Raw genomic sequence first — 26,005 nt, 5'->3', positions numbered from 1 at the left:
CACTTTATCTGTTATTGTCAGTCGCCTGTCAACTCTTTTGAATTGCATTTGATTTGTTTAAAAAGTGCTATAAAGGTAAAATTTGATGTATGATTTAGCATGAAAATAGAAAAATCTGCAGTATGTTGTTTGTAGGGCTACATCTATTAGTTTTTTTTACTAGGTTATGCCGTTAAAAGAGCTGAACTAAGCCCTAAAGTGGCATCTTTAAATTATTCTTTGGCCACACCAACAGTCCAAAGCTCTAAATCACGGGTGTCAAACTCATTCTAGTTCAGGTTCCACATTCAGTCCAGTTTGATCTCCAGTGTTCCGGACCAGTAAAATCACAGCATAATAACCTATAAATAACAACAACTCCAAATTTTTCCTTTGTTGTAGTGCAGAAAAATACGTTCTGAAAATATTCACATTTACGAAATTATCTTTTTACAAAACATTATGAACAACCTGAAATTCCTTAAGAAAAATAAATTAAATTTCATTTCCACATTACAACTTCCAGATCACAGAGAGTCTATAAAGGAACACAACATTTAGTCACAACGATTTAGTATTTTACTTTATCAATAAAACAACAAAATACAGAAAAAATGCAACAAAATATTACAAAAACGAGACACAAAACGACAAAAATTAGACAAATGACATGAACAAAACAAAAAGATACAAAAAAGTTACAAAGTGACAAAAAATGGACAAACGACAAAAATGAGACAAAAAATGATAAAAGTGACAATCAAAACAACGAAAAAGTAGACAAACAACACAAGCAAGACAAAAAAACACTAAATGACAAACAATACACAGAACAACGAATAAAGCAAAATGCAAAATAACAAAAATAAGACAAAAAGCACAAACGAGACAAAAAGGAAACACAAAACGACAAAAATGAGAAACAAAGCAAAAGTCAGACAAAAGACAAAAAACAACAAAAAAGACAAAATATTACAAAAATGAAACAGAGAATGACAGAAACGAGACACAAAACAACAAAAATTAGACAAACGACACAAAACAAAACAAAAAGAGAGGAAAACATTACAAAGCGACAAAAATAAAAGGCCAAACGACAAAAACAAGACCAAAAATGACAAATGCGAGAATCAAAACAACAAAAACGTAGACAAAATATTACAAAAATGAGACAAAACGACAAAAGAACAATGATCTAGTATTTTACTTTATGATCAAAGCAACTTGTCATGGTCTAGAAATTATTTTAAATGTATAGTTTTACTAATTTACAATCTGCAGTTAATGTCTTCTCTGGAATTTTTACACTTTGAGGGCCGGATTGGACCCTCTGGAGGACCGCTTTTGGCCCGCGGGCCTCATGTTGGACATCCCTGATCTAAAACATTCAGATTGAAATCATATAAAACAATAAAGAGATACATTAACAAATAAATGCTTTTCAAACTAGCTTGTGATTCATTTTGTGTTGGTTGAATAATCATTCAATTGATCTGCTTAATCATTTTTTTTGTGTTTTTTTGAAGGTTTTTGTGGTTTTACGATGAAATACGTTGTCATGAGTTACAAACTTGAAACACTGCCAGTGTGTAATAGATTGGATGTTTTACAGTGATTACATTTGTAGGGGAGAAAGCTGTTCATTCCCGTCTAACTCTGCGATTCTTCCTCTGTTTTCTGGCCTCCTGTCGTTGCTATGCGTCGGCTGTGATGTGCTGCAGCTCGCAGAGGGAATAAAGGCAGTCATTTGTCCGGACCAGGAGTCTGAGTGTCCGGATGAAACCACGTGCTGCCAGCTTCCTGACTACTCCTGGGGCTGCTGTCCATTAGCCAAGGTGATGCTCACACTAATACTAGAACACCATTTCACCTAAAATCATCAGCTGAACACAAACGCCGAGCTTTTTACACCGAGAAACGCATTACATGGTCTGTTAAGCAGTGTCTGATGCTGCTACGGAAGGCACGGATCTGTTCCACTTTAACAGGATTCACATTTCATCAGGATGTGGCTGATAAATCACTTTTCAGATTCAAGTTTAAACTGTACAGAATGTGGTCTGGAATAGACATAGGCGATCTGAAAGGCAAACAAAAACAGAGAGCAAATAAATATGAAAAAAACATCATTAATCCACACAGAACTCATAAGAAAGGATGCTTCAGATCTTGCCTGGGAATCATCCGTTACGTTTTTAAGTTTTCCAGTTATTGCTACTTGAACATCAATATGGCTAAAAATAATCGCATTGGCACCTGAACTTTGGTGTAATATTTATCCACATCTGGGCAATAGTCATGTAAAATTAGACTCAGATGGGTGCCATCTTGCACCAAATTGCTTAATTATAATTAGGAATTAAGGAGAAAACTACTTGGAGACTCTTAGAGGCTTAAGTTGTTTGTTATACATTTAAATATTTCTTTCTTCTTAGAGCCTGATTGACAAATTAGTCATGAGCATGTATCAGCTGAAGTGTAAATGTCAGGTTACAAATTACCAAAAAGTTAATTACGCTGATTTTAGTTTATTAAGCAGAGATCACTGGAAAGTGTATGTTTCTGCATTTATCTTGATCGTGGATGTTTATAACCACATTTTAATCATTTTTTATCAAAAGGCTTTGTGTTTTCATTGTAAAAATATGAAAAATCCAGCATGGCTCAGGTTATAGTCATAATAAAACGACTCAAAAAGATGCATCTGCTTCATATTTTTAATAATTTATGTCCAATGACCCGACAGTAATTTAGTTTTCTTCACTATTTTATGTTCATTTGCGAGACTGTAATCTATCTCCAAAGTTTATGAATGAGTATAATCTGTATTTTATATTTAAAATGTTTATCTTCTAGCAGTTCCATGGATATTCGTGAGTCATCCTCCTCCACTGTCTGCATTCACGTTGCTGTACTTTTCCATTATGTGCAGGAAACTGTGTCCTTGACTGAGCAGTGTTCCTGACTGTCAGAAGTGATTCTGCTCTCTCTGCAGGCGGTGTGTTGCAAGGATAAGCGCCACTGTTGCCCAGAGGGAACAAAGTGTGATCTTGTTCACTCAAAGTGTGTGTCTGCCTCGCTGGAGTCCTTCCCCATGCTGGAGAAACTGCCTGCGAGAAGGAGGGCGACCGATCCAGGTGTAAATAAACGCCTTCAAACACGCCGTCAGATTTAATGATGGCGCATTCGTGTAACATTTTAAAAGTCGCTGCAGCCACTCTGTTGTCGCTGTGTTTCTATGCAGACAACGCTGCGCTAATAACCAGTGACTTTCTCTGATCTTCATACTTCTGCAGTTTCTTCTGTCGGTTCAGTGACGTGTCCTGGTGGGAAAAGCATCTGTCCAGATAGTTACACATGTTGCCTGCTAACCAGCGGAGACTATGGCTGCTGCCCGTTCCCAGAGGTAAATACAACTATTATAAATAAAGTAAAACAGAATCGAATAGTCGGTGGAGGCTTTTCCTTTTTTACATCTTTGTACATTGAATACATTTGGGGTTATGCTCCACTAGTCTGACTGTTTTTATTGTATAGAGTACACTAGTATTTATTTAACTGAAAAGCATCATCAGAATAACCAATAATGAACATAATAGTAACAGTTTTGCATCTGTAATTTTTTATTAATAACAATATAAATATACATAACTCTTAAAGTCGCTCACTCTACCTGATCGAAAATCTGCATTTGCCACAAATTTATAAAACTTAAACTCCGACTGCGTTAAAACCATAAATGACTCCACCATTGGAGAGAGAGATTAAAGAAAGTGGATTTAATGGAAAAAATAACAGCAAAACTCCATTTGAAGTTAGGTTCCTTTATGAATTTATGGGCTCCTGTTATTGCTTATTTTAATTTAATTTGAGTTAACATATTTAACAGGCTGGGGGAGATGTTTTTGTTTGAATTGAAAGTGGAGATGTAGTGATATTTGAGTCTGGATTGCATATTTTAACATGTTTCATAACCTCTTGCTGTTCTCTAATTTATCTTTAAATGTACCTCTCCTCTTTATGTGGGTTTAGATGATGCCATGAGTTTGTCGTGTTGCCAAATTGTATATTTGTTTGTGTTTGTCATATGTATGTTCTTGTTTGTCCATTTTTGAGTTGCATGTAAATATGTATAAAAACATGTAATTTAAATAAAAATTTTAAAAAAACAAAACATAAATGATATGAAAACACAAATTTAAAGGAGTAGTAGTACAAGCCTTGTGACCCATTTAAACTTTAAATGAACTTTCTACTGTAAAATATGTCAGAACTACAAGAACTAAGATGGCTGGTTTTGGCAGTTGTCCGGCCCACTTCCTATTCATTTCAATGGGGAAGTTAGACGCAGTTTTTTACAAATTCTGTAAAAGACGTATGACAAATTGCTACCAAAAGTCATAGCACATCATTCCTGATCGAGCCCCACATTTTGATATAAGATTTTTACAGGTTTTCTCAAAGCTAAGGGACAAAATATGCCACCAAAATTGAACTATGACAAGAATAATAAGACTAACAAATAATAATAACTGTGCTTCAGTGCTTATGTATTGGCACACTTAATTAGCTGTGCAGATACTATGAAAAAAGTATTTAATGACTAAATGCCACATTTAAATTAGTGTTTTATCCACCTAATTATATATTGGTTGGGGAAAAAAATCTGCTGAAGCCAAAATCTATATATTTTTTTAGACAAAATGTATGTAAGATACAGTTTTTTTTAACCTTTTTTTGTCATTCAATAGCATTTTTCCACATCAGTGTGGAAAAAAATATAGAATAAATGTCAATAAGTTGAGCCTAGAAGTCAGTATTCAGATATTGTCACTGATGGAGGTAATTGTTAGAATGTCAGTGGGCGAACACAATGGTTTTAGGAAAAGCTTTTGTGTTGAGAGCAGGACTAAGAAATGAGAAAAATACATTTGCTTGTTTTGTTGAATCCAAGAAAGCCTTTTATTGGATCAATAGAGACCTTTTAGAGAATAAATTAATGTGTTCTGGTATCGATCGAGAACATTTAAAAGCCCAGTTTTATGATCTGCAGATAAATAACTTCAGGACTTCTTGGTTTCCTTCTGCGTATGGATTAAAGCAAAGGGATGTAATTTGCCCTACATTTTTTGCCTTTTATGTGAATGATTTAGCCCATAGAAATGAAAAATGTCAACCCAGGTATATTAAACGATAAAATCAAGTAAGGGCAATTATTTTTGTGGGCTGCAGAGACAAGGATTGGCACAAAAACTATAAATATTTTGAGTGTTTAAAGTAGTAAATGCACAGATATTATAAGACAGCAGAGCAAGCATATTTTTAAAATTGGTTTAACAGCTCTACAGTTTATTTATCTTTGATTTGTTCTTTCATATGAACTTTGCAGAGGAAGTTGGCAGAATTAGCTGGAGGAGCACAGCAATCTGTGCTGAATAAAATGAAACTAAAGCGTTGTAATTCAGTGGTAGGCTCAGATTAATTTTGTGCTGCAGGATGGTGGCGTTGTGAGGATTTTCCTGACAACAACGTAGTGGAAGATGTAGTCGTTTGTGGCAGATTATTTTACAATTGAGGGCCAGTGACAGAAAATGTTTGATCGCTATTGTTTTTTTTGTTGGTGCGTGGGATGAAAGGCACTCAAATGAGAAAAATAAAGGATGTGAGCATTGCAGAAATGTGATTTTAAGCCAGCCAAAAAGAGTCTTAAAATCAATCCTGCTAACCAGCGAAGAGAAGCCTATACTGGGGAGATGTGCTCTCTCTTCTTGCTATCAGAGAGGAGTCTTGCTGCTGTATTTTGAAACCGCTGCAGGCAAAATAAGGCCGACTGACTGATTCCTACATAGAGAGTCACAGTAGTCGAGTAGTCAAATGGAAATAAAGCATAAACTGTAGTCAGCTGTGTAGGGAAATATCAGATCCAAATCATCTTTTCCAAATGTTTATCTTTGCTAATCAAAATAGTAATCAGATCAAGAGCCGCACATTCAATGCAAAAAGCTAATAAGAATAAAAACCTAAGCATTTTTCTGTACAGTATTTTGTGTGGCAATTAAAGATTATTGCTACATCACCAGCTTTAGAGCAATTACACTAAGAGGTGTCATTTTTCCACCAGTAGAGGAGATATTTGATGATTTGTAGAGTAATTCATGTGACCTGAATCAGGATTAAATGAGGAATCTTTCAATAAACGTGACTTGGATAACGAAATTACAGAAGCTACTAAGAGATCACATCTTAAATTACATTCACAGCGGGACACACAATCTCGCCCGCATTCACAAGTTGCAGCAAAATCACTGCTATATATTGTGGGTTTTTTTTTAAATTACATCTTTGTAATAGTACTGAAAGGCACCCAGTGGAGAATCTAGCTACTGTACCAAGTCGTATAATTGTCATTTACTGTATAAAAAAATGGACAAACTCTCCGTGTTGTCACATAATGGTTCTGTAAAGAGCAGATGTGAAGCATAGTGTTGTGGTTGAGGCCTTAATTTTGCATAACTTTGAGCCTCAATATAATTCAAATGGTTGACTTAAATAAGTGTTTGCCCCCTTTACAGTAGTCATAAATAAGGAAATTAGCTGTAGAGATCAAAATTGTTCTTAGTATCAGTTCATAAACATGTTTATTTCTGCTGTGAAGTTGGTCATTTAACATTGAGGTCTATGGGGATTGACTCACTTTTGGTCAGCCTCTAGTGGCCATTCGAGGAACTGCAGCACTTAATTTTTTACCACTTTGTAAGCGCACGTCTTAGTGTACTGGCTGGAGAATACTACAATATTTCACACTACAGCACAGTGTCTAAGCCTCAAGGACACACTAATTAGTGCAGCGTTTTGGTGCTAGACTTTTGTCAGGCAACAAATAGCTACTGTAACAAGCCATATAATTGTCATTTAATGTATATAAACATGGATGAACTCTCCATGTTGTCACATACTGGTTCTGTAAAGACCAGGTGTGAGGCTTAGTGTTGTGGTTGAGGCCTTAATTTTGCATAACTTTCAACCTCAATATAATTTAGGGGTTGACTTAAATATTTGTCCACTTTACAGTAGTCATAAATAAGGAAATTAGCTATAGAAACCAAAACTGTTCTTAGTATCAGGCCGTAAACATGTTTTTTTATGCTGTAAAGTCTGTCATTTTAACATTGAGGTCTATGGGGATTGACGCTTTTGGAGTCAGCCTCTAGTGGCCATTCAAGGAACTGCAGCACTTAATTTTTACTTACATCTTTGTAAATACGTATAAGTGTACTGGCTGGAAAATACTACAATATTTCATGTTCCAGCACACTGTCTAAATGGCAAGTAGACATTAATTAGCTCAGTGTTTCGGTGCTAGACTTTTATGAGGCAACAAACAAACAGGCGACTATTTACTAGTTTGCAGGAGTTTTTATTGAAACCTTTGGATTCGCTCGTCCTTCTCCGATGCGCCTGAATTTTTTTTGGCTGAGATACTACAATATAACTCTGGAGCACAGATCATGTACAGTCAGATGCAACAGCACAAACTTCCTAAAATAAAAAAATTCAGTCAGTTTGTGCAGTTTTTATTTCACTGCTGCAGAAATCACTCTTCCTGGGAGTATTTCAGGATGCGGTAATAGCGACACCCTTTTGTCTTTAGTTGTAATAATCATGCATTTTCTTGGTAAACATTTTTTGCCTCCCCTCTGTGTGTGACATTTGAATCATGTGCAGGCCATGTGCTGCAGCGATCATCTCCACTGTTGCCCTAGCAACACAATATGCGACCTGGAGCGCGGCGTCTGCAAGTCTGGCGAGAGTCACGTGCCGATGATGAGGAAGATCGCCGCTGCGCCCAAAGACAGTGAGCATTTTAACTGATTTAGTTACGTCTTGATGGTAGAATAAATGCAGAGTTTTTGTTTTGAAAAATAAATTATTGATCAGTGTTTTTTTTTCCTGACTTCTTGTCTTGTCAGTTGTGTGTCCAGATCAGAAATCGGTGTGTCCTGATCAGACCACCTGCTGCCAGATGACCAACGGCACATATGGCTGCTGTCCGATGCCCAGCGTAAGTCAAGCCAACCTAGAGATAGAAGGCAGCATTTTATATTGAAATTGGGTGAAACTTTTATTTTTGTGTGAGGTAAAGTATTAATTAAACCCCTTTTTTGATTTGATGTACAAGATGTTCTGCTGCAGCTTCTGCTTAAAGATGTAAGGTGATGGAAGAGATGACAGTTTCAGAGATTTTTGGAGGGAATTCCAATCGATTTCTGCAGCAAATCGAAAGGAATTCCGGCCAAAGGCAGTGCGAACCTTGGGGATAGAGAGTGTTATGAAATTTTTAATTAGTCATTGGTAATTTGGTTTAGTATACAATATGGTGTCTTAGCCTTTGTATTAAAATTAGTCAGGTAAATATAATAACTAATACTGTAGGATCATAACTTAATCAGTAAACTTGTTAAGTACTTAAATTTGCAGTATTGATCTCATTTCTCGAATGGGAAACAGCTTAGCTCAAGAGCTGTTGTTACTCCGCCAAGGAATGCGGCAGAGTTATGTGACGACCGGCGTCTGTCTGTCTGTCTGTCTGTCTGTCTGTCTGTCTGTCTGTCTGTCGTTAGCAACATTACTCAAAAACAGACCAACAGATTTGGATGAAATTTTCAGGGAAGATAAGAAATGACACAAGGACCAAGTGATTAGATTTTGTCAGTGATGCAGCTTATAGTCTGGATCCACAGATTTGTTCAAGATTTCTGTATCATTGCCAGATAGCGGCACGGCGTCACTGTAACCATGACAACAAGTGAACACTATGTCAGCTGCCTGCTGATGATCACATGATTGTGATGCCACTACAAATCCACCGCTGAGGACTTATCAGGACTTATCCATCAGAAATGATCCAAGAAACAACTGGTTAAATTGTGGGGGTGTTTCTGAATCCCATCAATTCCCACCGCCTGCTACATATTTAGATCACGTGATTCGGTATCTGTACATAACGTAAACATGCAGAACACACGCCTGTGCTCAGAGCAAGGTCATGTAGTTTGTGGGTACATCTATATTAAATGGACACATTCTATGTTGCTGTAATTTCTGATCATCAGTAACTAATAAATAAATACATGCTGCATTTCTGACAATGCCATGTGGGGAATGAGCAGCCTTGGAGGAGGACTGCGCTCTGAGTGCTTTTCTTGTTTGGTCATGTAATTATGAAGTGCAGGAGCACCACTGATACCAAGTGCTTGGTCCGTTTGGTTTTGTAGACTTTTAACTTTTATTTTTTATTAGTCAGGTAATTTGATTTAGTATACAACGTTGTGTCTTCAAGATTTTTATTTGCCGTTTGTACACATAAACAGGCAGTTTAGGCGCATAGGAATTCTTGTGTGTGGCTTTCTTGGAAGTCGAGTTAAAGAACAGACAATACAACTGTCAAAAATAGAATTTAAAAAAGACTGCAACAGTGATATAAAGGATAAATCCGAAAAAAAAGCCTTAATATTAAAATTAGTCAGGTAAATATAATACATTAATATTCTAGGGTCATAAACTTTATCTGTAAACTTGTTAAGTAAATTTGCAGCATTATTCTCATTTCTCTACTGGGAAACAGTTTAGCTCAACATCTGTTGCTTTAAATGTGCTGCATAAATAACAGTGACTCCATTTAAGTTTGAGCTTCAGAATAATTTTGTACAAACGATAAGAACTACTGATTAGTGAAGCAATAATTATGCATTTTCTTTACAAAGATGCACATTAAAGAGACATTTAAATAACAGTTAGTAGAAAGCGTCATCCCAGAAACTTTAGATTATGACTTGCACATTTATTTAAATCAAAACAGCGTCATTTGGGGTTAAAGAACTGACACGACACTTGAAGAAAACCAGAATCAGCCTCATTGCTGAAGGGATTCTTCAGAGGAATCAGTGATGGTTGTTTTCTTGTTTTCTTGCAGGCCGTGTGCTGTTCAGATCACATCCACTGCTGCCCTGCAGGCACCCATTGCGACCTGATCCACAGCACCTGTGTGTCGACCCACCAGGAAACCTCCACGGCCGTGAAGACGTTCGCTGCTGTGACGGAGCCGACGGCACCGAGCAAAGGTGAGATGAAGGGAAACTTCTGAAAGCACGACTTGTTTACAGGAGTTACTGCTCTGCACATCTGAAGCGTATCCAAGGCTCCTGTGATCGAACTCTGTAAATATTTAATTGAGTCTCCAGAACCTTTATTTAATGCGGTGCAGCTACTGAACGTTTTCAATTGCTTCCTAAAATAGTTGTGAGTTTTAGTGCTTTTGCTTATTTTTATACTGAGATCATGAATTATTGACCTCAAAGACAAAAGCTCATGTTGTTGTTGATGCTAAATATGCGCTACTTTTTGCTTTAATTATCCGTTACGTGTTTCTAGAGCTTGATCGGATGGAGTCCACTTGTGACAAATTTAACTGACTGTATATAGTTTGGAAAGTGCCATAATCTACAGTGCATGTTGGGACATAAAGCGAGCTGTAAATAATAGCAGGTGGAGCTGTTCAAAAGTTTGGGGTCACTTCGAAATGTCCTTATTTTTGAAAGAAAAGTCTTTTTTTTTCCCCCAATGAAGATATTTGAGCAACTTTAACTAATATAGAGCAACTTTAACTCATTTTTGAGCAACTTTAATATCGAGCAACTTAAACTAATGTAGAGCAACTTTATCTAATGTAGAGAAACTTTAATAAATATAGAGCAACTTTAACTAATATAGAGCAATTTTAACTAATATAGAGCAACTTTAACTAATATAGAGCAATTTTAACTAATATAGAGCAACTTTAACTAACACGTTGAAATTAATGCAAATTCAGACACTTTAGGTGTTTAATACCTAATTTTTGAATTTTAATGTGTTTATTGTTAAACAAGCATTGTCAAATGGTCACTGGACTTATTCTGGTTTTTATTGTCTGCAGAATAAAATAATCAACATGGTAAACAAAAAACTATTTTTTTCTGATCTCAATCATTCAAACTGAGCTCCACTTTAATACTTTTTTGACTGGAGTAACTTTTACTTGTAGCTGAGTATTTTACTTTTAGCTGAGTAAAGGACCCAAGCTCTTTTTCCAGACCTCTGTGATAAAACTTTGTGTAGAATTTAAAACCATTTCTGAAGCTCCAACAAAGAAACGTCCAACATTTGTGAGTGATCAAGTTGCATCGTGGGTAATACTGGGCTCCAGATTTTAACAACAAATAACTGTGTGTGTGGACTGAAAGCAAGATAACATATTTCTGGTTTCCCTGCATTGATTTAGGTCCTTTTGTTTAAAGAAAACTTTCCATTGTGAATTCAGTGCAATGCTCTTTTAAATAAAGTTTACAGTTTCTAATAAGGTCTGTTTATGCTTCAGTCCACGCTGTTCCCTGCAACGACTCTGTGGCCTGCGCTGATGGAAGCACCTGCTGCAAATCTCCAGGAGGAGAATGGGCCTGCTGTCCTTTACCGAAGGTACCACGAACTGCTGCACATGAATCATAACGAGAATTTCCTCTCTGTCCAGCTGCACAGAATTTACTTGAACTGAAATGTCAGACTGTAAATCATCCTCCCATCAGTGAGCTCTGATCATGATTCTGCAAGGCTCTGGGAAGTTTGTTTTATTCCAACAGAAATAAAAGTCAGTCTGATTTAATGCAGAAAACATACAAAAAGCTTATTAAATGTGATGTTTTGCTATAGATTAAACTACCCAGGACTAAGACCAAATAAAGCAGAAACAGTCAGTAGATTTAAATGAAATTAACACATTTTGTGATGATTTTTCATTTTAAAAAGCAAAATATGTCATAATTTTGTCTTTTTTTCGGTACCAACTTTAATCCCTTTTCGTTGAAACAAGACACTGCAGGCAAAAAAAAAATGTTTTATTAAAGCACTGATCAATATTGAGATTTTAGGATGTTTTGCTTCCATAAAATGTCACATAATAGAAAGGAAACCCAAATCCAAAATGCACATTTAGGTGTTTTGTAAGACTCCAGGAAGTTTGTTTTATTGCAACACTTGTGTAGAAATAAAAGTCAATCTGATTTAATGTAGAAATGTTTTGTTACAGATAAAACTGCCCAGCATTGAGAACAAGTAGAGTTGGAACAGTCAGTGGATTGGTCAGACTTAGAATGAATTAATTAACTAATTTTATGAGGATTTTTCTTAGAAAGCACAATATTTCATGATTTTATCTTTTTTCCGCTTCCAGCTTTAATACTTTCTCTTTAAACTAGACACTGCAGGCAAAAAAACATGTTTTATTCAAGCACTGATCAGTTTTGAGGATATTTTGCTTCCATGTCATATGACAAAAAGAAGCATCCAGAATGCATATTTAGGTGTTTATTTGACCACATTTTGTCTGTTTGCGTCTGTAGATTTCAACTGTAATACACATCTTCATCGTTACACCCTGCCATGAGATGTCAGTTCATAAATCATCGTTTTTTTTCTGCACTTTTTAGCTCTATTTATCTCAACTAACAGCCTCTCCTCCATCTAATCATGATTCTGTAAGACTCTGGGAAGTTAGTTTTATTGCAGCACTTGTGTAGAAATAAAAGTCAGTAAGATTTATTGCAGGACACATAAAAAAAGCATATTAAATGTGATGTTTTGTTATAGATGAAACTACCCAGCATTTAGAACAAATAGAGCTGAAGAAGTCAGTGGATTAGTCAGACTTATAAGATATAAATTAACCAATTTTGTGATGATTTTTCACTTTAAAAATCCAAAAATGTCATGATTTTATCTTTGATGCTTTTTGTTTCAGTCGAGACACTGCAGGAAAAACATAGTTTTTTCTACCATGAACATGTCTTCAGACTAATGAAAAGAAAACGTCACATTTAGATGTTTATTTCACTACATTTTGTCTATTTAGATCTGTAGATTTAGGTTATAATATGTTTCTTTTTTGATCTTAAGTCCATTTTCTGCACTTTTTAGCTGTCAATTATCTCAACAAACAGCCTCTCCCTCATCTCATCATGATTTTCTAACAGATTTTTTCTTCATTTTTCATTTTAAAATGCCAAATATTGAATCAGTTAATCTTTTTTGGTTTTATCTTTGATGTTTTAAGATATTTTGCTTGTATAACATGTTGCCTTTCTGACTAATGGACAGAAAACATCCATATTTTTCATTTAGGTGTTTACTGGACTACATTTCCATTCCATACAAATCTTTGTCAGATGGTAAATCATCCTTTTTCTGCAATTTTTAGCTCTCATTTATCTCAACTAACAGCTTCTCCTGTCTAATTGTGATTCTGTAAGGCTCAGGGAATTTTGTTTTGTTGTAACAATCATGTAGAAAATATGAGTCAATATGATTTATGGAAATGTTTGTTCAGTCTGGTATTCTAGTATCATTAATAGTGGTGAGTTTTCCTGCTCACACATTCTATTTAGGACTCATTTAATTTGCTGAATGATAAATATGTAATTTAGATTTGGTGTTTTCCTGCTTCCTGAAGGCTGTGTGTTGTGAAGACCACATGCACTGCTGCCCTCACGGCACCGTTTGTAACCTGGCGGCCTCCACATGCGACGATCCCACCGGGAACGCCGTGGTGCCGTGGCTCGGAAAGACGCCCGTCTTCCCCCTCCACAGCGACAACAACAAGTGCGACAAGTCGACGTCGTGTCCCGGAAAGTCGACCTGCTGCAAGACGCTGACCGGAGCCTGGGCCTGCTGTCCTCTGCCTCAGGTCACTCTTCTGTGGCTGTTTTTCTTGGGCATCTTATGGATTATATTACATATTTATATCGTTATTTAAATATATAACATGATCCATGAGAGAATAATGTACAAACTTTTCTGCCAAAATTTCACAGGTGCAGTCCTGCCCAGAGCTGTCTGCTTTACCAGACCGGGTGATTTCTCAGACACCAAGTTAAAATAATGAAAACTGATGGCCTTAAAAAGAGTGTTTTTGCTTCAAACTCAGAATTCAACAACACCTAATGACAGTGATTTTTATTACCCAACAGTTTTGTTTTTTGTTCTTTTAATTTAGCCATTTAAATTTTTTTTTTTTTTAAACATTTTTTTTCTGATCACTATTTTTTCTTTTACTCCCACTGACATTTTTAAGATAAATTAAGCCTTTAATTAATCCCACAGCAGGGAAATGTGCATTGTTACAGCAGCAAAGGGATATAGCTCAAATAATAAAGAGTAGAGGAAAAAAAACAACAAACAAATGTAGTACTGTTGATATAGTACAGATTCTTTTATATGTAGAAATGCAGATATTACATGTATTCCCTTGAATATAAAAAATAACAATATTGAACAGGGTTATTCTATATGTAGCAAGACATTGATATTGCACAGATTCTTCTATTTCAAAAAAAAAATTTTAAATGACTCTGCTGAGTATTTTAATTTACATAAAATATTCGTAATACACAGGTTTAAATGCATTAATGTTGCACTGGAGAGAAATATGAGCATTTTTCTTGTCCATGAATAAGGTCAAGAAAGTCGTGATGATTTTTAGGCACGTCTTCTATAAATCTTTGAATCTTCGTCCACTTTACCTCTGAGAGTAACGTCATTTTAACTTAATGAAATTATAAGTAATTGAAAGAAGAAACTACTTAAAATATCACAATAAAAGCTGTTTGAAACTTTAAAGTAAACAAAAGCCTGTGCAGAGCAAACACTGCACATCGATGTTTATGTACACATACTGTATGTTCATGTCCATGTCTTCATGTTTTATTTATTTTTAAAATGGGACAGTTGTTATTAATGAACATTTACACGTAAATACGAGAGATTGTAGCCATCCGCTAATTTCCATCTGAAGTCCCATTAGCAGGTTAAAACATTTTTAAAAATTACAAATAACATAAAATCACAACTGAGCAAAGACATACGAAGAAGAAAAATGAGCAACAAGCAATAACACATAGTGCACACAAACCAGCTAAAGCTGGGGGACCAGGCAAGCTACCAAGCACTAATTAATTAATGTTTACACATGATTATGTTTGGGATGTCCAATAATATCGGCCCGATATTGACATAAAAATGTAATATTGGTCAATATCATTATCGTCTTTTTTGCCTACCATGAAAGCTGATAAAATAATTCCTGGATTTCAGTGACATTTACTGACTCATAGAGGGAGGGAGAGTGTGAACTGTTGTTTGAGACAACAAAAAAAAAGGACATTTTTATCCATAACTTAAGTTGAAGTAGTTTTCTTATTTTGCACAGACAATGTTTACATTTCAAAGCCTTGTTGTATTTGAGAATGCATCAATGGATCATCACAATAAAAGTAGGCATGATGTGTTAATTCCACCACAGGAGATGTGTGATGTTACCGAAAATTACTTAAACAGTCCACATATATCAGTATCGGTTGATATCGGAAATTGAGAGTTGGACAATATTGGCATATCTGTTATTGGCAAAAAAGCCAATATCAGACATCCCTAATTACATTGCAGATATCCCTTTGTTGCTGTTGCACATATCCCTCTATCAGTATTACACATTGCTATACTACACTCACCCCTCTGTCACTATAACATAAGATTCCACTACATATATCCTTCTGACACTATAACACATAATTGTACTGCATATTTTCCATTGACACTATTGCACATGACAACATTGCACATTTCTCTTAATCACTATTGCACATGACAACATTGCACATTTCTCTTAATCACTATTGCACATGACAACATTGCACATTTCTCTTAATCACTATTGCGCATATCCCTTTCTCCATACTAGATCTACATACTCCAATATTTTACCCCTTTAGGCTTAAATTGTAATGTTATCATTAAAGCTCTCCGAGTTCAAGCTTCTACCACTGTAAATGACTTGTTAAAGTCATATTTACTTTTTGCAGGATGTCAGTTATCAAACTAAACAAACATTTAAATTATATTTTAATGAAACACAAAGTAAGAGTCAGCATTTAGGTCGTTAACCTGCTTGGTTTTGCACTTCCCAGCTTTAATAACCCTAAAAACGTTCTGCCTTCCCTCCAGGCTGTTTGCTGTGACGATCACATCCACTGCTGCCCTCACGGCACCGTCTGCAACCTGGCGGCTGAAACCTGCGACGACCCGTCCGGATCCTCTCCGTCCCTCCGCTGGCTGGCTAAAGTGTCCGCCGTGACCTCGCAGGCGAAGGACGAGAAGTGCGACAAGCAGACGATGTGTCCGGGAGGCACCACCTGCTGTAAGAAGAACTCTGGACAGTGGGCCTGCTGCCCTTTACCTCAGGTCAGCTTCCTTCTCCACGGCGGTCTCAGGGCTTTCTGAGCACGTGTTGGTCACATGAAACAGGCGTGTTCTGGAGTGCTGATAGCTGAGAGTCTGTTTGCTCCCATCGACTGTCAGCTGCAGTTATTTCAGGTTCATTTAGAGTCCTGGAAGCGAAACTCCTGAATGTTTTCTCATAATTTGAAATGCAAGATGGATGTGAAACTCAGCAAAAAAATGCAACAATTTTAATCCCAAAAATTAACTACCTTCATTTTATTGTCAAAGCCTTATCACACATCTACCTCTTTTGTTATAATAATAATAATAATAATAATAAACTTCTTGTCTATAGCGCTTTTCTAACTGCTTTACAAAGTGCTTCATAGACAAAAAACAAAAACTGCACGATATAATCTGACTTCTTGAAGCAAGACTCCTGAACTTTATTGTGCAGAGAAGTTAGATGATTTTTGTTTTTTAGCTGGAATAGTTTTAACACTGGATTGATATGAAACAAAAAATGCAACCATTTTGACAATCAAGTTGTTTTTTAAAACAATTTTAAAATTATTTTTTAAAGAAAAAAACACTGTTCACTGCATGCGTTTTTTCTCACATACAATAATAGTAATAAAGTTAATTTGTATAGTACTTTTCAAACAATTTTACAGGGTCCATCACAGACATAAGAACAGAAAATACACAATGCAATCAAAAAATAAAATTTAACAGTCTTAATAAACAGCCAGCAGGAAAAAAACATACATCAGCCTATAGTTATGTTTCTTGGTTATAAATTGAGGAATTTCTGTTTTTGGGGGTTTTTTTTGGCAACCTTTAGCTGGGGAGAAAATGTCTGCAACATTGCTCCATGAAAACAAAATGTAATATTAACATGAGCATTAATGCAGTTGATTCTGGTCATTATTAAAGAGGCTTTACTTGGTTTATATCTAGTTTTACTTACTAACAAAATCCTGCAGCCAGTGTTTCATGCTTTAATTGCAGAACTCTTGTTAATAGTTAAAAGTGGATCAGAACAGTAGAAAATCAGAGATGTTACTGCATGTTTGTGTTAAGTTCTGTCGTTCACTCTGATGCTTAAATAACAGATGAAGGACTGAAGTAGAGCAGGAATATCTCAGCACCGTGTTGCATTCTTTGGCTTCTGTGTTGCATAAAATCACTTTAAAAATGTTGAACTGTGAATCTGACACGCTGAAGTGTTTCAGTCGGTGATAAATCGCTGTTTTTTCCAGGCCGTGTGCTGCAATGACCATGAGCACTGCTGCCCTAAAGGCTATAAGTGCAACGTGGCCGAGCAGACTTGTGACAAACCCGGTGACCTGAGCCTGTCCTGGTTGCAGAAGGTCCCGGCCCTGCAGACGGAGTCCAGTCGGGCTGTTTCCGGTCCAACTGGACCTGCCAAGAACATGTGTGACGCCCAGACCAGCTGCCCCAGAGATACGACCTGCTGCTTCATGGACCAGACGCACAAATGGGGCTGCTGCCCGCTGCCAAACGTGAGCTCACACTGGAAGAATGCTCCTCTCAGAACGAGAAAAACAAGCTGATTTCAAGGAACATTTACCTGGAAATAAGTGAAAAAATCTGCCAATAGAACAAGTTAAAAATGGCCTGGTCAGATTTATTGAAATAAGATATGATATTTAGAATATTGAGGTCTTAAAAGGAGCCGGGAAAACTTATTTTAAGCTCTGTTTTATCAGGATTGTCAAGCTTAGGTGTCTTAAAATAAGTCAGATATGCAAAAAAAAAAAAGTAGCAGTTTTTCACTCAAAAATAGATTTTTGCTTTCATGTAACCTCCTAATTTGAGATGTATTAAACGTATTTTGAGTTTTCTTGTAAAATTCAACTCAAAACAAGATAATTTCAAGATTGTTTGACTTAAGATATTTAAGATGTATTGTCTTAAAAGAAGTCCCTCCATCTGCTGAAATGTCTCTAGTTAAGTGAATTTATCTTAAATGGAGTGGGATGAGACGTTTTGACTAAAAATAAGACAAACAGACTTGGTAAGACTTAGAGTTTTTGCAATGCATTCTCCGACTTCAGTCCAGTTAGAAGGTGTTTGAGAGTGTGAATGCTTCCTTTGTTTCCCATCAGGCCGTCTGCTGTAAAGATGGAAACCACTGCTGCCCCGCTGGACACGCCTGCCAGCCTCATCGCTCCTCCTGCTCTCAGGGCCTCCAGGTGATTCCCTGGTTCGCCAAACTCACCGCTCTGACGGAGCCGAGCGCCGTCAGCGATGTTAAATGCGACGATAAGAGCAGCTGCGCTTCAGGGACGACCTGCTGCAAGCTGCCGACAGGAGAGTGGGGCTGCTGCCCTCTGGTAAAGGTCTGTACGTCAACCACTTCACATTCATGTCAGGATTTAATTCAACTCTCTAAAGCAGGGGTGTCCAACATGAGGCCCGCGGGCCAAAAGCGGTCCTCCAGAGGGTCCAATCCGGCCCTCAAAGTGTAAAAATTCCAGAGAAGACATTAACTGCAGATTGTAAATTAGTAAAACTATAAATTTAAAATCATTTCTACACCATGACAAGTTGTTTTGATCAGAAAGTAAAATACTAGATTGTTCATTGTTCTTTTGTCATTTTGTGTCTCATTTATGTAATATTTTGTCTTGTTTTTGTTATTTTTTTGTCTTTTTTTAATCTGACTTTTGTCATTTTGATCATAAAGTAAAATACTACATCAGTCAGTTCCAGATACCAGTGACTGAATGTTTTGTGCCGTTTTGTAGATAAACTGTGATCTGGAAGTTGTAATGTGTAAATGATAAACTGAGGCTGAATGCTGCTAAAATTCAATTTATTTTTCTTCAGAAATTTCAGGTTGTTCATAATGTTTTGTAAAAAGATAATTCCTTAAATGTGAACATTTTTGCAGTAAAACAAAGGAAACATTAGGAGTTGTGGTTATTTATAGGATATTATGCTGTGGTTTTACTGGTCACTGGAGATCACATTGGGCTGAATGTGGAACCTGAACTAGAATGAGTTTGACTCCCCTGATCTAATTTAATCGTTGCATTAAAGCTCCTTTAACAGATTTACTTTGGGATTGAGAATCAGTTTTCTGTTATGAATGGTCCATTATGATATAATTCTTTGTAGCTCCTCAGTCCCTGTTTTATGAAGTCCTTCACTAACAACATAATGTTTACGTTTTCTTTCCATAAAACACATGGTGTTATATTTAATTTATACAAAACATGCTACACAGAACAGTGGGACTGACTGTAATCTGTCATGCAACCATGCTTTTGTTTAGGTTTTATTCTCACTTTTGTTTTCCTTCCTAAATACATTTTTCTAAAGATCTGCTGCTGAATCTGTTCATATAACTGCAGACTTTGGACGTTTTTGTTCCCAGAACTGTAGTTTTACTAAAACATTTCAGAGCTAGACTGTAACTGCTGTGAGTACTTTGGAGGTACTTTTACTCTGCTCAGATATTTCCTGTTCCTGCTGCTGCTTTAGGACTTGGTTATTTGCTTTAGGACCATGCAGTTGTTGTTATTAAACTACTTTTCTAGTTCGCTAGTCTGCTGGAAGGACTTGTACTATCGGCATTGTAGCATAGTCGCTGTATGACCATTTATTTTTAGCTATTTTGCAAATTTAGATTTATAAAACCTCATTTATTAATGATTTCATTGTCTCATCCTTTTAAAATGTCAACATTTGCTGCTCTGGCTTGGAATTATGTGCAAGACCTTTTCTCATAATGGAGTATATTTGCAGTGTAGTTTTATTAACGGCCCTGAAATCATGCCTTTTACCTTGTTAATATGGCTATATGTTTTTTTAATTTGCTTTCATACATCATTTTTCTTCTTTTTTAGACTGATGACAGTCTTACAGGTGGAGGTTAAGCTTTCACCAAATGTAAACACTTTTAAATCCAGGTTAAAACATTTCTTTTCTCACATGCCTATGCATGAAATCTGCACGGTATCTTTTCACTATGTGCACCTCACTGTAATGCTCTTAATGTTTTATGTAAAACACTTTGAATTGTCTTGGACATGAAGGGTGTTATACAAATAAACTTGACTTCAGATTCAGACTTCTAGGGTTTCATACATTCCAAATCTAAAGAACCAATCCTGTCAACTTTTCTTCAGAACTGGTCTCTGGTTTGAAACTGTATGGCTGTAATTGTAGAATAAATTTACAGTCCTAATTGTGTAGAATTACATCTAGGCCGTTTTAACGAGAGAAGGAATCGTTTTCATGGGAACACAATCTAAATATCTAACTTTAATGCACAAAGATGGTTTAATCAAGAGCAGAGAGGGACTTCAAGTAAAGGCTTTAATTACTCCTTCCACTACTTAATGATGTGATAAAATCTAAATAAAATGTGTTCCAGTGGTCAGAATAACTTGCAGCATCTTTAAACTGCTGAAATCCTCTACTTGTGAACCCAACATGCTGATATTAAATGATGTCCTGGTCCTTCTTGTCTTCAGGCGGTCTGCTGTGCTGACAGAGAGCACTGCTGTCCTCAGGGATACACCTGCAACATGCAGACGGGAACATGTGAGAAGAAGGACGACAGCAGCGTGCTGATCTACCCCCTCCCTCAGAGCAGAGTGGTACAGTCCGAGCCCAGAGGCGTTGAGGACGAGGCGGACGTACCATGTGACGGCACGGGGGAGTTTCACTGCCCAAAGAGAGACACCTGCTGTAAGGTGTCGGACACCGAGTGGAGCTGCTGCCCCTCCTCCAAGGTACGTTCAGTGTCTCATACGAACACGTGACATGTTTGAGCATTTTTAATAGGAGCGCTGTAGAGGTGGGGAAACGACGTCTTAGCAGTGGAAACAAAAACCACGTACAGTGGTCCCTCGTCTATCATGGGGGTTACGTTCCAGATCCCCCCCATGGCGATTTTATTTATTTATTTATTGTATTATTTGTATGTATTTTAAGGCTTCATAAACCCTCCCCACACTCTTATAAACCTTTCACACACTGTTATTAACCTTTCTTAACACTCTTATGCTACAGTCGCGGAGCCAATCAGAGCCCAGCGCTTTTTATTTTGATCTGATATTCTTTTAATATGTTTTAATTAGCATTTTTTATATTATTTTTTATATTGTTTTCATTTTTTTAGGCTAGAACATACTTATTTTGCTGCAAAAATAACTAAAATAATCAAAATAATGTAGCGATCGCAGAGCTGGCGGCTATGACTGAACTGTTTGCTTGAGCTTTTTTAGAGGTGGAGAACCAACGTGTTTCCATTTTTTGTTTAATTCAGGGTTGAAACGGTGAAGCCGTGTCTCATCTTGGGTCACAGATTTGGCTTTATTGAATCTGAAAATGAGCCAAAAGAGTCCTCAAGATTGCTGTTCTCTAACTTTTGAACAGAATTTTGCAAAAACCTAAAATAGATAAAAGGCTTTATAGTACAAAGTTATGCCCCATTATGGGAATTATGCTGTTTGTTTCCTCATAAGAAAGTAAAATGAAGTCATGTTTAGTGGCTAACTGTGGTGCTTTATTCAGTGTCTGTATCTTTCCCCACAAAGCTAGATATGTCTGTCTCCATTAGCTTCACTCTGGAGATCTTTTGCATGATAGAAACTTGTAAAAAGAAGTTATTTCCTCCTGCGTCTTATGAAAAATGCTGCATCTCAGCTTTCAGGCGTGATGATTAGAAGTTGAAGAGTACAACGTTGTTGCATTTCCTTCATTTTTGTGCAGCATCCGTAGTTTGTTTTGGCTCAGTAACCCACCCGGATGACCTCGGTCTTCCGTAGAAATGTGATCTGAAATGGTTTCTCTTCTGACTCAGCCGGCTGGAATGTGGAAAATGTGAACATATGATCCGATGCAGCTCAGTGAACGTTTCTGCCCCGTTATTCTTCTACACGTCTAAACATTAGTCTTAGTCTTCATCTGCCTGGAGGGAAACATGCAGCCGCACAGGACAAGATTGGATTTTTGTGAATATAACGTGATATTTAATCTGAGTTAAACCCACAAAGCTTAGAATTTAGCCTTTGAGCAGTGACTCCACATGACAGGAAGCTTTGTACAGTCAAGACAATGAGTCAGTGTCGCCTTATTTAACAGAAATCTGTGCATTTTATTGTTATTTCTCACTTTAGATCAACAGAAATGTCTGTTATATTTGAATAGATTAACAAAACTGGTAAAAAAAATATAGATTTCTATTTTTTATTCTCTAATTTTGTCATTTAAAACTGCCTAAAGCTTTTTGGGAGGCTTTTAAAATTCATTTATGCAGGAAAATTGTTGTTAAAACCAATTCTAATTGCAATTGCCAGCCTGCAGTTTGACTTATTTACTTAAACACAGCATCTAAACCCTGTAACTTACAGATAAATCCACAAATACAGTTCAAGAATTTAGGTTTCAGAGGAAAAATGTGCAGCTTTGTATTAGTACCTGTCCTTAAATGTAAATCCGTGCATATATTCTAGTATACTACTGATGTTTTAGGACACTCAGGGATGAACCTGGGACTGATGAGAAGTTCCAGGATGGTAGGACGTCCTGCAGCAGTGTCTGGTTTGATGAAACACCTTCTAATGAAGCAGAACTGTTTGTTCCTTCAGGCCGTCTGCTGCTCGGACTCCAAGCACTGCTGTCCTGCTGGGTATTCCTGCGACCTGAAGGCTGGAGGTTGTTCTCTGCTCTCCTGGGACTCTCTGTTTGAGGACAGAAAGACAAACTTTGGTCCCGGCAGACTTTAATTCCTCTGAGGGGCAACGATCACCTTCAACCTTGGATCCACAGCATCCATCTGCTGCTGGTGTCGTCTGAGTGCTTCTCCACCGGCTTCCTGCATGGACGAGTATTCGCTTTGGACTCTGAGTGTTTTTCATTTAGGTTATCCGTCAGCAGAGGAATTCTAAAGAAGCAGGGAAGTGATCAGGTGACACAGCAGCCTCTCATTCACTCAATCTTAGTTCATTATTTCAAGGAGCCTTTTTATGTCAAACAGGTTCGTCTTCGTCACTCCACATGTAGGAGACGTGACACAGCCACCGACTGCAAAGCTTTACAGCATTATTCTGAGGAATTAAGGAGAATTCTGGTTTATTTCAAGCATATTTTTAAAAAATGTGTCAGTAATTCCGATCTAAAACAAATTTAGTGAATTTCACGACCATCGAGCTTCGTTTTCCCCAAAGCAGAAGCCAAAATTACTTCTAGCAGTGAAATAAAATTAAAAAAACATTAGAAGGCATATTTGGTTCATTATTATGAGTTAATTTTCACTTATTTTGGGGCTGAAAAGTTCAGGAACTCCTGCATTAGCTGTCCATGTTACGTGTGTGCTGGGAAAAATACAGTTTTTGTGCATATTCTTGCTCTGTAAATGCTCAGATTTATCCACATAGTGCTATTTCAATGTGTGCAAAGAACAGGAGAGAAGAGGGACAGTAAATCTGACTTCTGTTAACTATCTAAGTATCCTAACGAGCTAAATATCTGCCTTCAATGTGCAGTTTTGTTGGTTGAAATTAACCAGAATTATCCTGAAAAAGGAGAAGCTGGATGTTGCTCCGTATTTTTTTTTATCGTCAATAAATCCCATAAAACAGACCAGAAGTAACCGTCTGCCGTAGTTCCAATTTAAGAAGAAAATATGGTCACAAATGTGAAGTTTCTTTTTGTTATTATTGATTTAATTCTTAATAATTGGCTTCATTGTTTTCACAGCTTGTCGGTAAACAGATTCGGGTTCACAGATGCGTTCATAAAACAAAAATTAACGATGTTTAACTGCAAAATAACAGCGAAATCACGACACATTTACAGGGAATTACTGGGAATTATGGGGTGAATGAAGAATAGATTCTACCAAAATGTCAAATGTTTTAAGGTATAAAAGTTTTTCTCCTGAATCATACGTTGTCTGAGGCTCTTTTTAACATCTAACAACATCTCAGGCTCATTATCGTTCTGTTGGACTTGATTTTTCTTCTTTTTTATGGGATTTGTTGACGGTAATAAAACTAAAACCAGGACCAGACTCCTCGCTTCACTCTTTCCATGTTTTCCGATCGTTATTCCTGCGACTGCTGCGTGTTTTTCTTGTTCTCTGTGGAAACGGAGAACCGTGAATGTACTCGCTGCCTTACTGTGAGTTTTCTAAGGAATAAACAGGAAGAAGGCTGCAGCTTAGTGAGCATTATTTCAGTAATTTCATTAAATGAGATCCTCTCAGAGCTACTTTTAAGATTTTGAGTGTTTATGTTGGTTTTTCCTGATCAATAATTGAGTGTTTAGTCCAAGAAATGGTGGCAAAGATGCAAAATGAACCATCCGATTAGTCAAAAACCCAAAGATGATGATGATGAAACTGGGAAAACAAGAACTGATTAATTACTACAACTATTGCTGATTGATTTTCTGTCAGTAGGTTCAGCTGTAGAGTGGATTATTTCTGGATTACAACTGATTGAAGGTGTTTCTGATGAGTTTTTTCTTTATGTTCCCACTCGGTGAGGAAAGTTGTGACTGTTATTTGTTTGTGTGTGTTTATTTTATTAATCTATGAATATTTCTGATATGAGGCAGCACAACGCTGAACGTTAAAATCTAGCGAGGCGGCGATGGAAGTTTGAATCTTTAGTTTTTGTAACTTTGCGAAAGGAGGACTGACCATTAAAAGAGCTCGTGCCTTCATCAGATATTTGGTTTATTGTTGAGGAAAATTGAAGAATCTTTAGTGTTTTTGGACAGTTGGAGTGTAGATTTCTGGAATCAAAACCAGGAAATTTTAAAAAGTGTCACAAGGAGGCAGAAACTGCAGACACTCAGGAGATACAGTCAAGTTTTTTGTGTTTTAACAGCAGTTTCCAACCATTTTCAGATAAAAAGAGTCTGTGTGCTTCAGTTTAGAGATTTATTAACCCTCCTGTTGTCCTCATTTACAGGCACCAAAAAATATTGTTTCCTTGTCTGAATAAATTCAGCAAAAAATTTCTGAAAATTTACAGAACCTTCAGGAAGAAAATCCCAATAATTCCTTGGAAGTTTCCCTTAAAAGTTTTGTTTTTAGAAAATTCTTGAGAAAAATTTTTTACATTTCTTTTTTTCCACCAAAGAAATGTTCAAAGATTTCCCAAAAATGTTGAAAATGTGGACATCAGAAGTTTCGCTGTGAAAATATTTTTTAAAACAGGTCAATTTTGACCTGTAAGACGACATGAGGGTTAAAGAAACACTGACTGATGTTTGTGTTTTCTTTCACAGAGGACTTTTATTGTGAAGGACATTGTAATTTCATTTAAGTCTAGCTTTTTATGAATTAAGAGTCGACCCGTCCTGAAATAAAACCGTGTTCCTTTGAGATGCAGTTTCTTTCTGTTCTGTTGCAGGCAGGTTTCACCTTTAGGAGCCTGGCGGGGGGGCAACGCTTCCAGGCTGGGAGGAAGATCTTTTAAATATCAGGCCGGCTGATGTGATAATTAAACTTGGTGAGGTCATTTTGGATGTGCAGAAGCCCACACACTTCCTCTGGCCTTTTCCCTCCCGTCTCCTCTTACCCCCCGCCTCGTCATCACAAAGTTGTTATGACGACCAGAGTAAACAGGGACTGTGGAGAGGCAGCTGTGGGTGGAGGATCGGCGGCCCACTCTGCTGTCGGTTTGGCAGGTCAGCAGCTTCATCCCGTTGCCCGCCCTCTGGTGGCCAG

General features: G+C 36.9%; 1 protein-coding gene across 3 annotated transcripts in view; it reads left to right on the top strand.

Annotated features, from left to right (window-relative positions):
- Window positions 1-25,660, top strand: part of LOC111570774 (progranulin) — a 34,985-nt gene extending 9,325 nt beyond the window's left edge. The window contains exons 5-18 of one of the 3 annotated variants that reach the window (XM_055004680.1): window positions 1,701-1,814; window positions 2,975-3,116; window positions 3,276-3,385; window positions 7,705-7,834; window positions 7,950-8,041; window positions 9,953-10,100; window positions 11,396-11,493; window positions 13,520-13,753; window positions 13,881-13,919; window positions 16,069-16,305; window positions 17,655-17,810; window positions 18,417-18,650; window positions 20,793-21,053; window positions 22,914-25,660. In XM_055004680.1, coding sequence (XP_054860655.1) covers window positions 1,701-1,814; window positions 2,975-3,116; window positions 3,276-3,385; window positions 7,705-7,834; window positions 7,950-8,041; window positions 9,953-10,100; window positions 11,396-11,493; window positions 13,520-13,753; window positions 13,881-13,919; window positions 16,069-16,305; window positions 17,655-17,810; window positions 18,417-18,650; window positions 20,793-21,053; window positions 22,914-23,051 — 2,133 coding nt within the window. In that variant the 3' untranslated portion in view covers window positions 23,052-25,660. Of the gene's footprint in view, window positions 1-1,700; window positions 1,815-2,974; window positions 3,117-3,275; window positions 3,386-7,704; window positions 7,835-7,949; window positions 8,042-9,952; window positions 10,101-11,395; window positions 11,494-13,519; window positions 13,754-13,880; window positions 13,920-16,068; window positions 16,306-17,546; window positions 17,811-18,416; window positions 18,651-20,792; window positions 21,054-22,913 lie in introns of all 3 variants that reach the window. The other 2 variants (XM_023273709.3, XM_023273710.3) reach the window with 2 other exon arrangements.
- The last annotated feature ends 345 nt before the right edge of the window (window positions 25,661-26,005 follow it).

This window comes from Amphiprion ocellaris, chromosome 18, assembly GCF_022539595.1.
Source record: "Amphiprion ocellaris isolate individual 3 ecotype Okinawa chromosome 18, ASM2253959v1, whole genome shotgun sequence".
NCBI lineage: Eukaryota > Metazoa > Chordata > Actinopteri > Pomacentridae > Amphiprion > Amphiprion ocellaris.
This window is presented reverse-complemented; position numbering and strand designations above follow the sequence as displayed.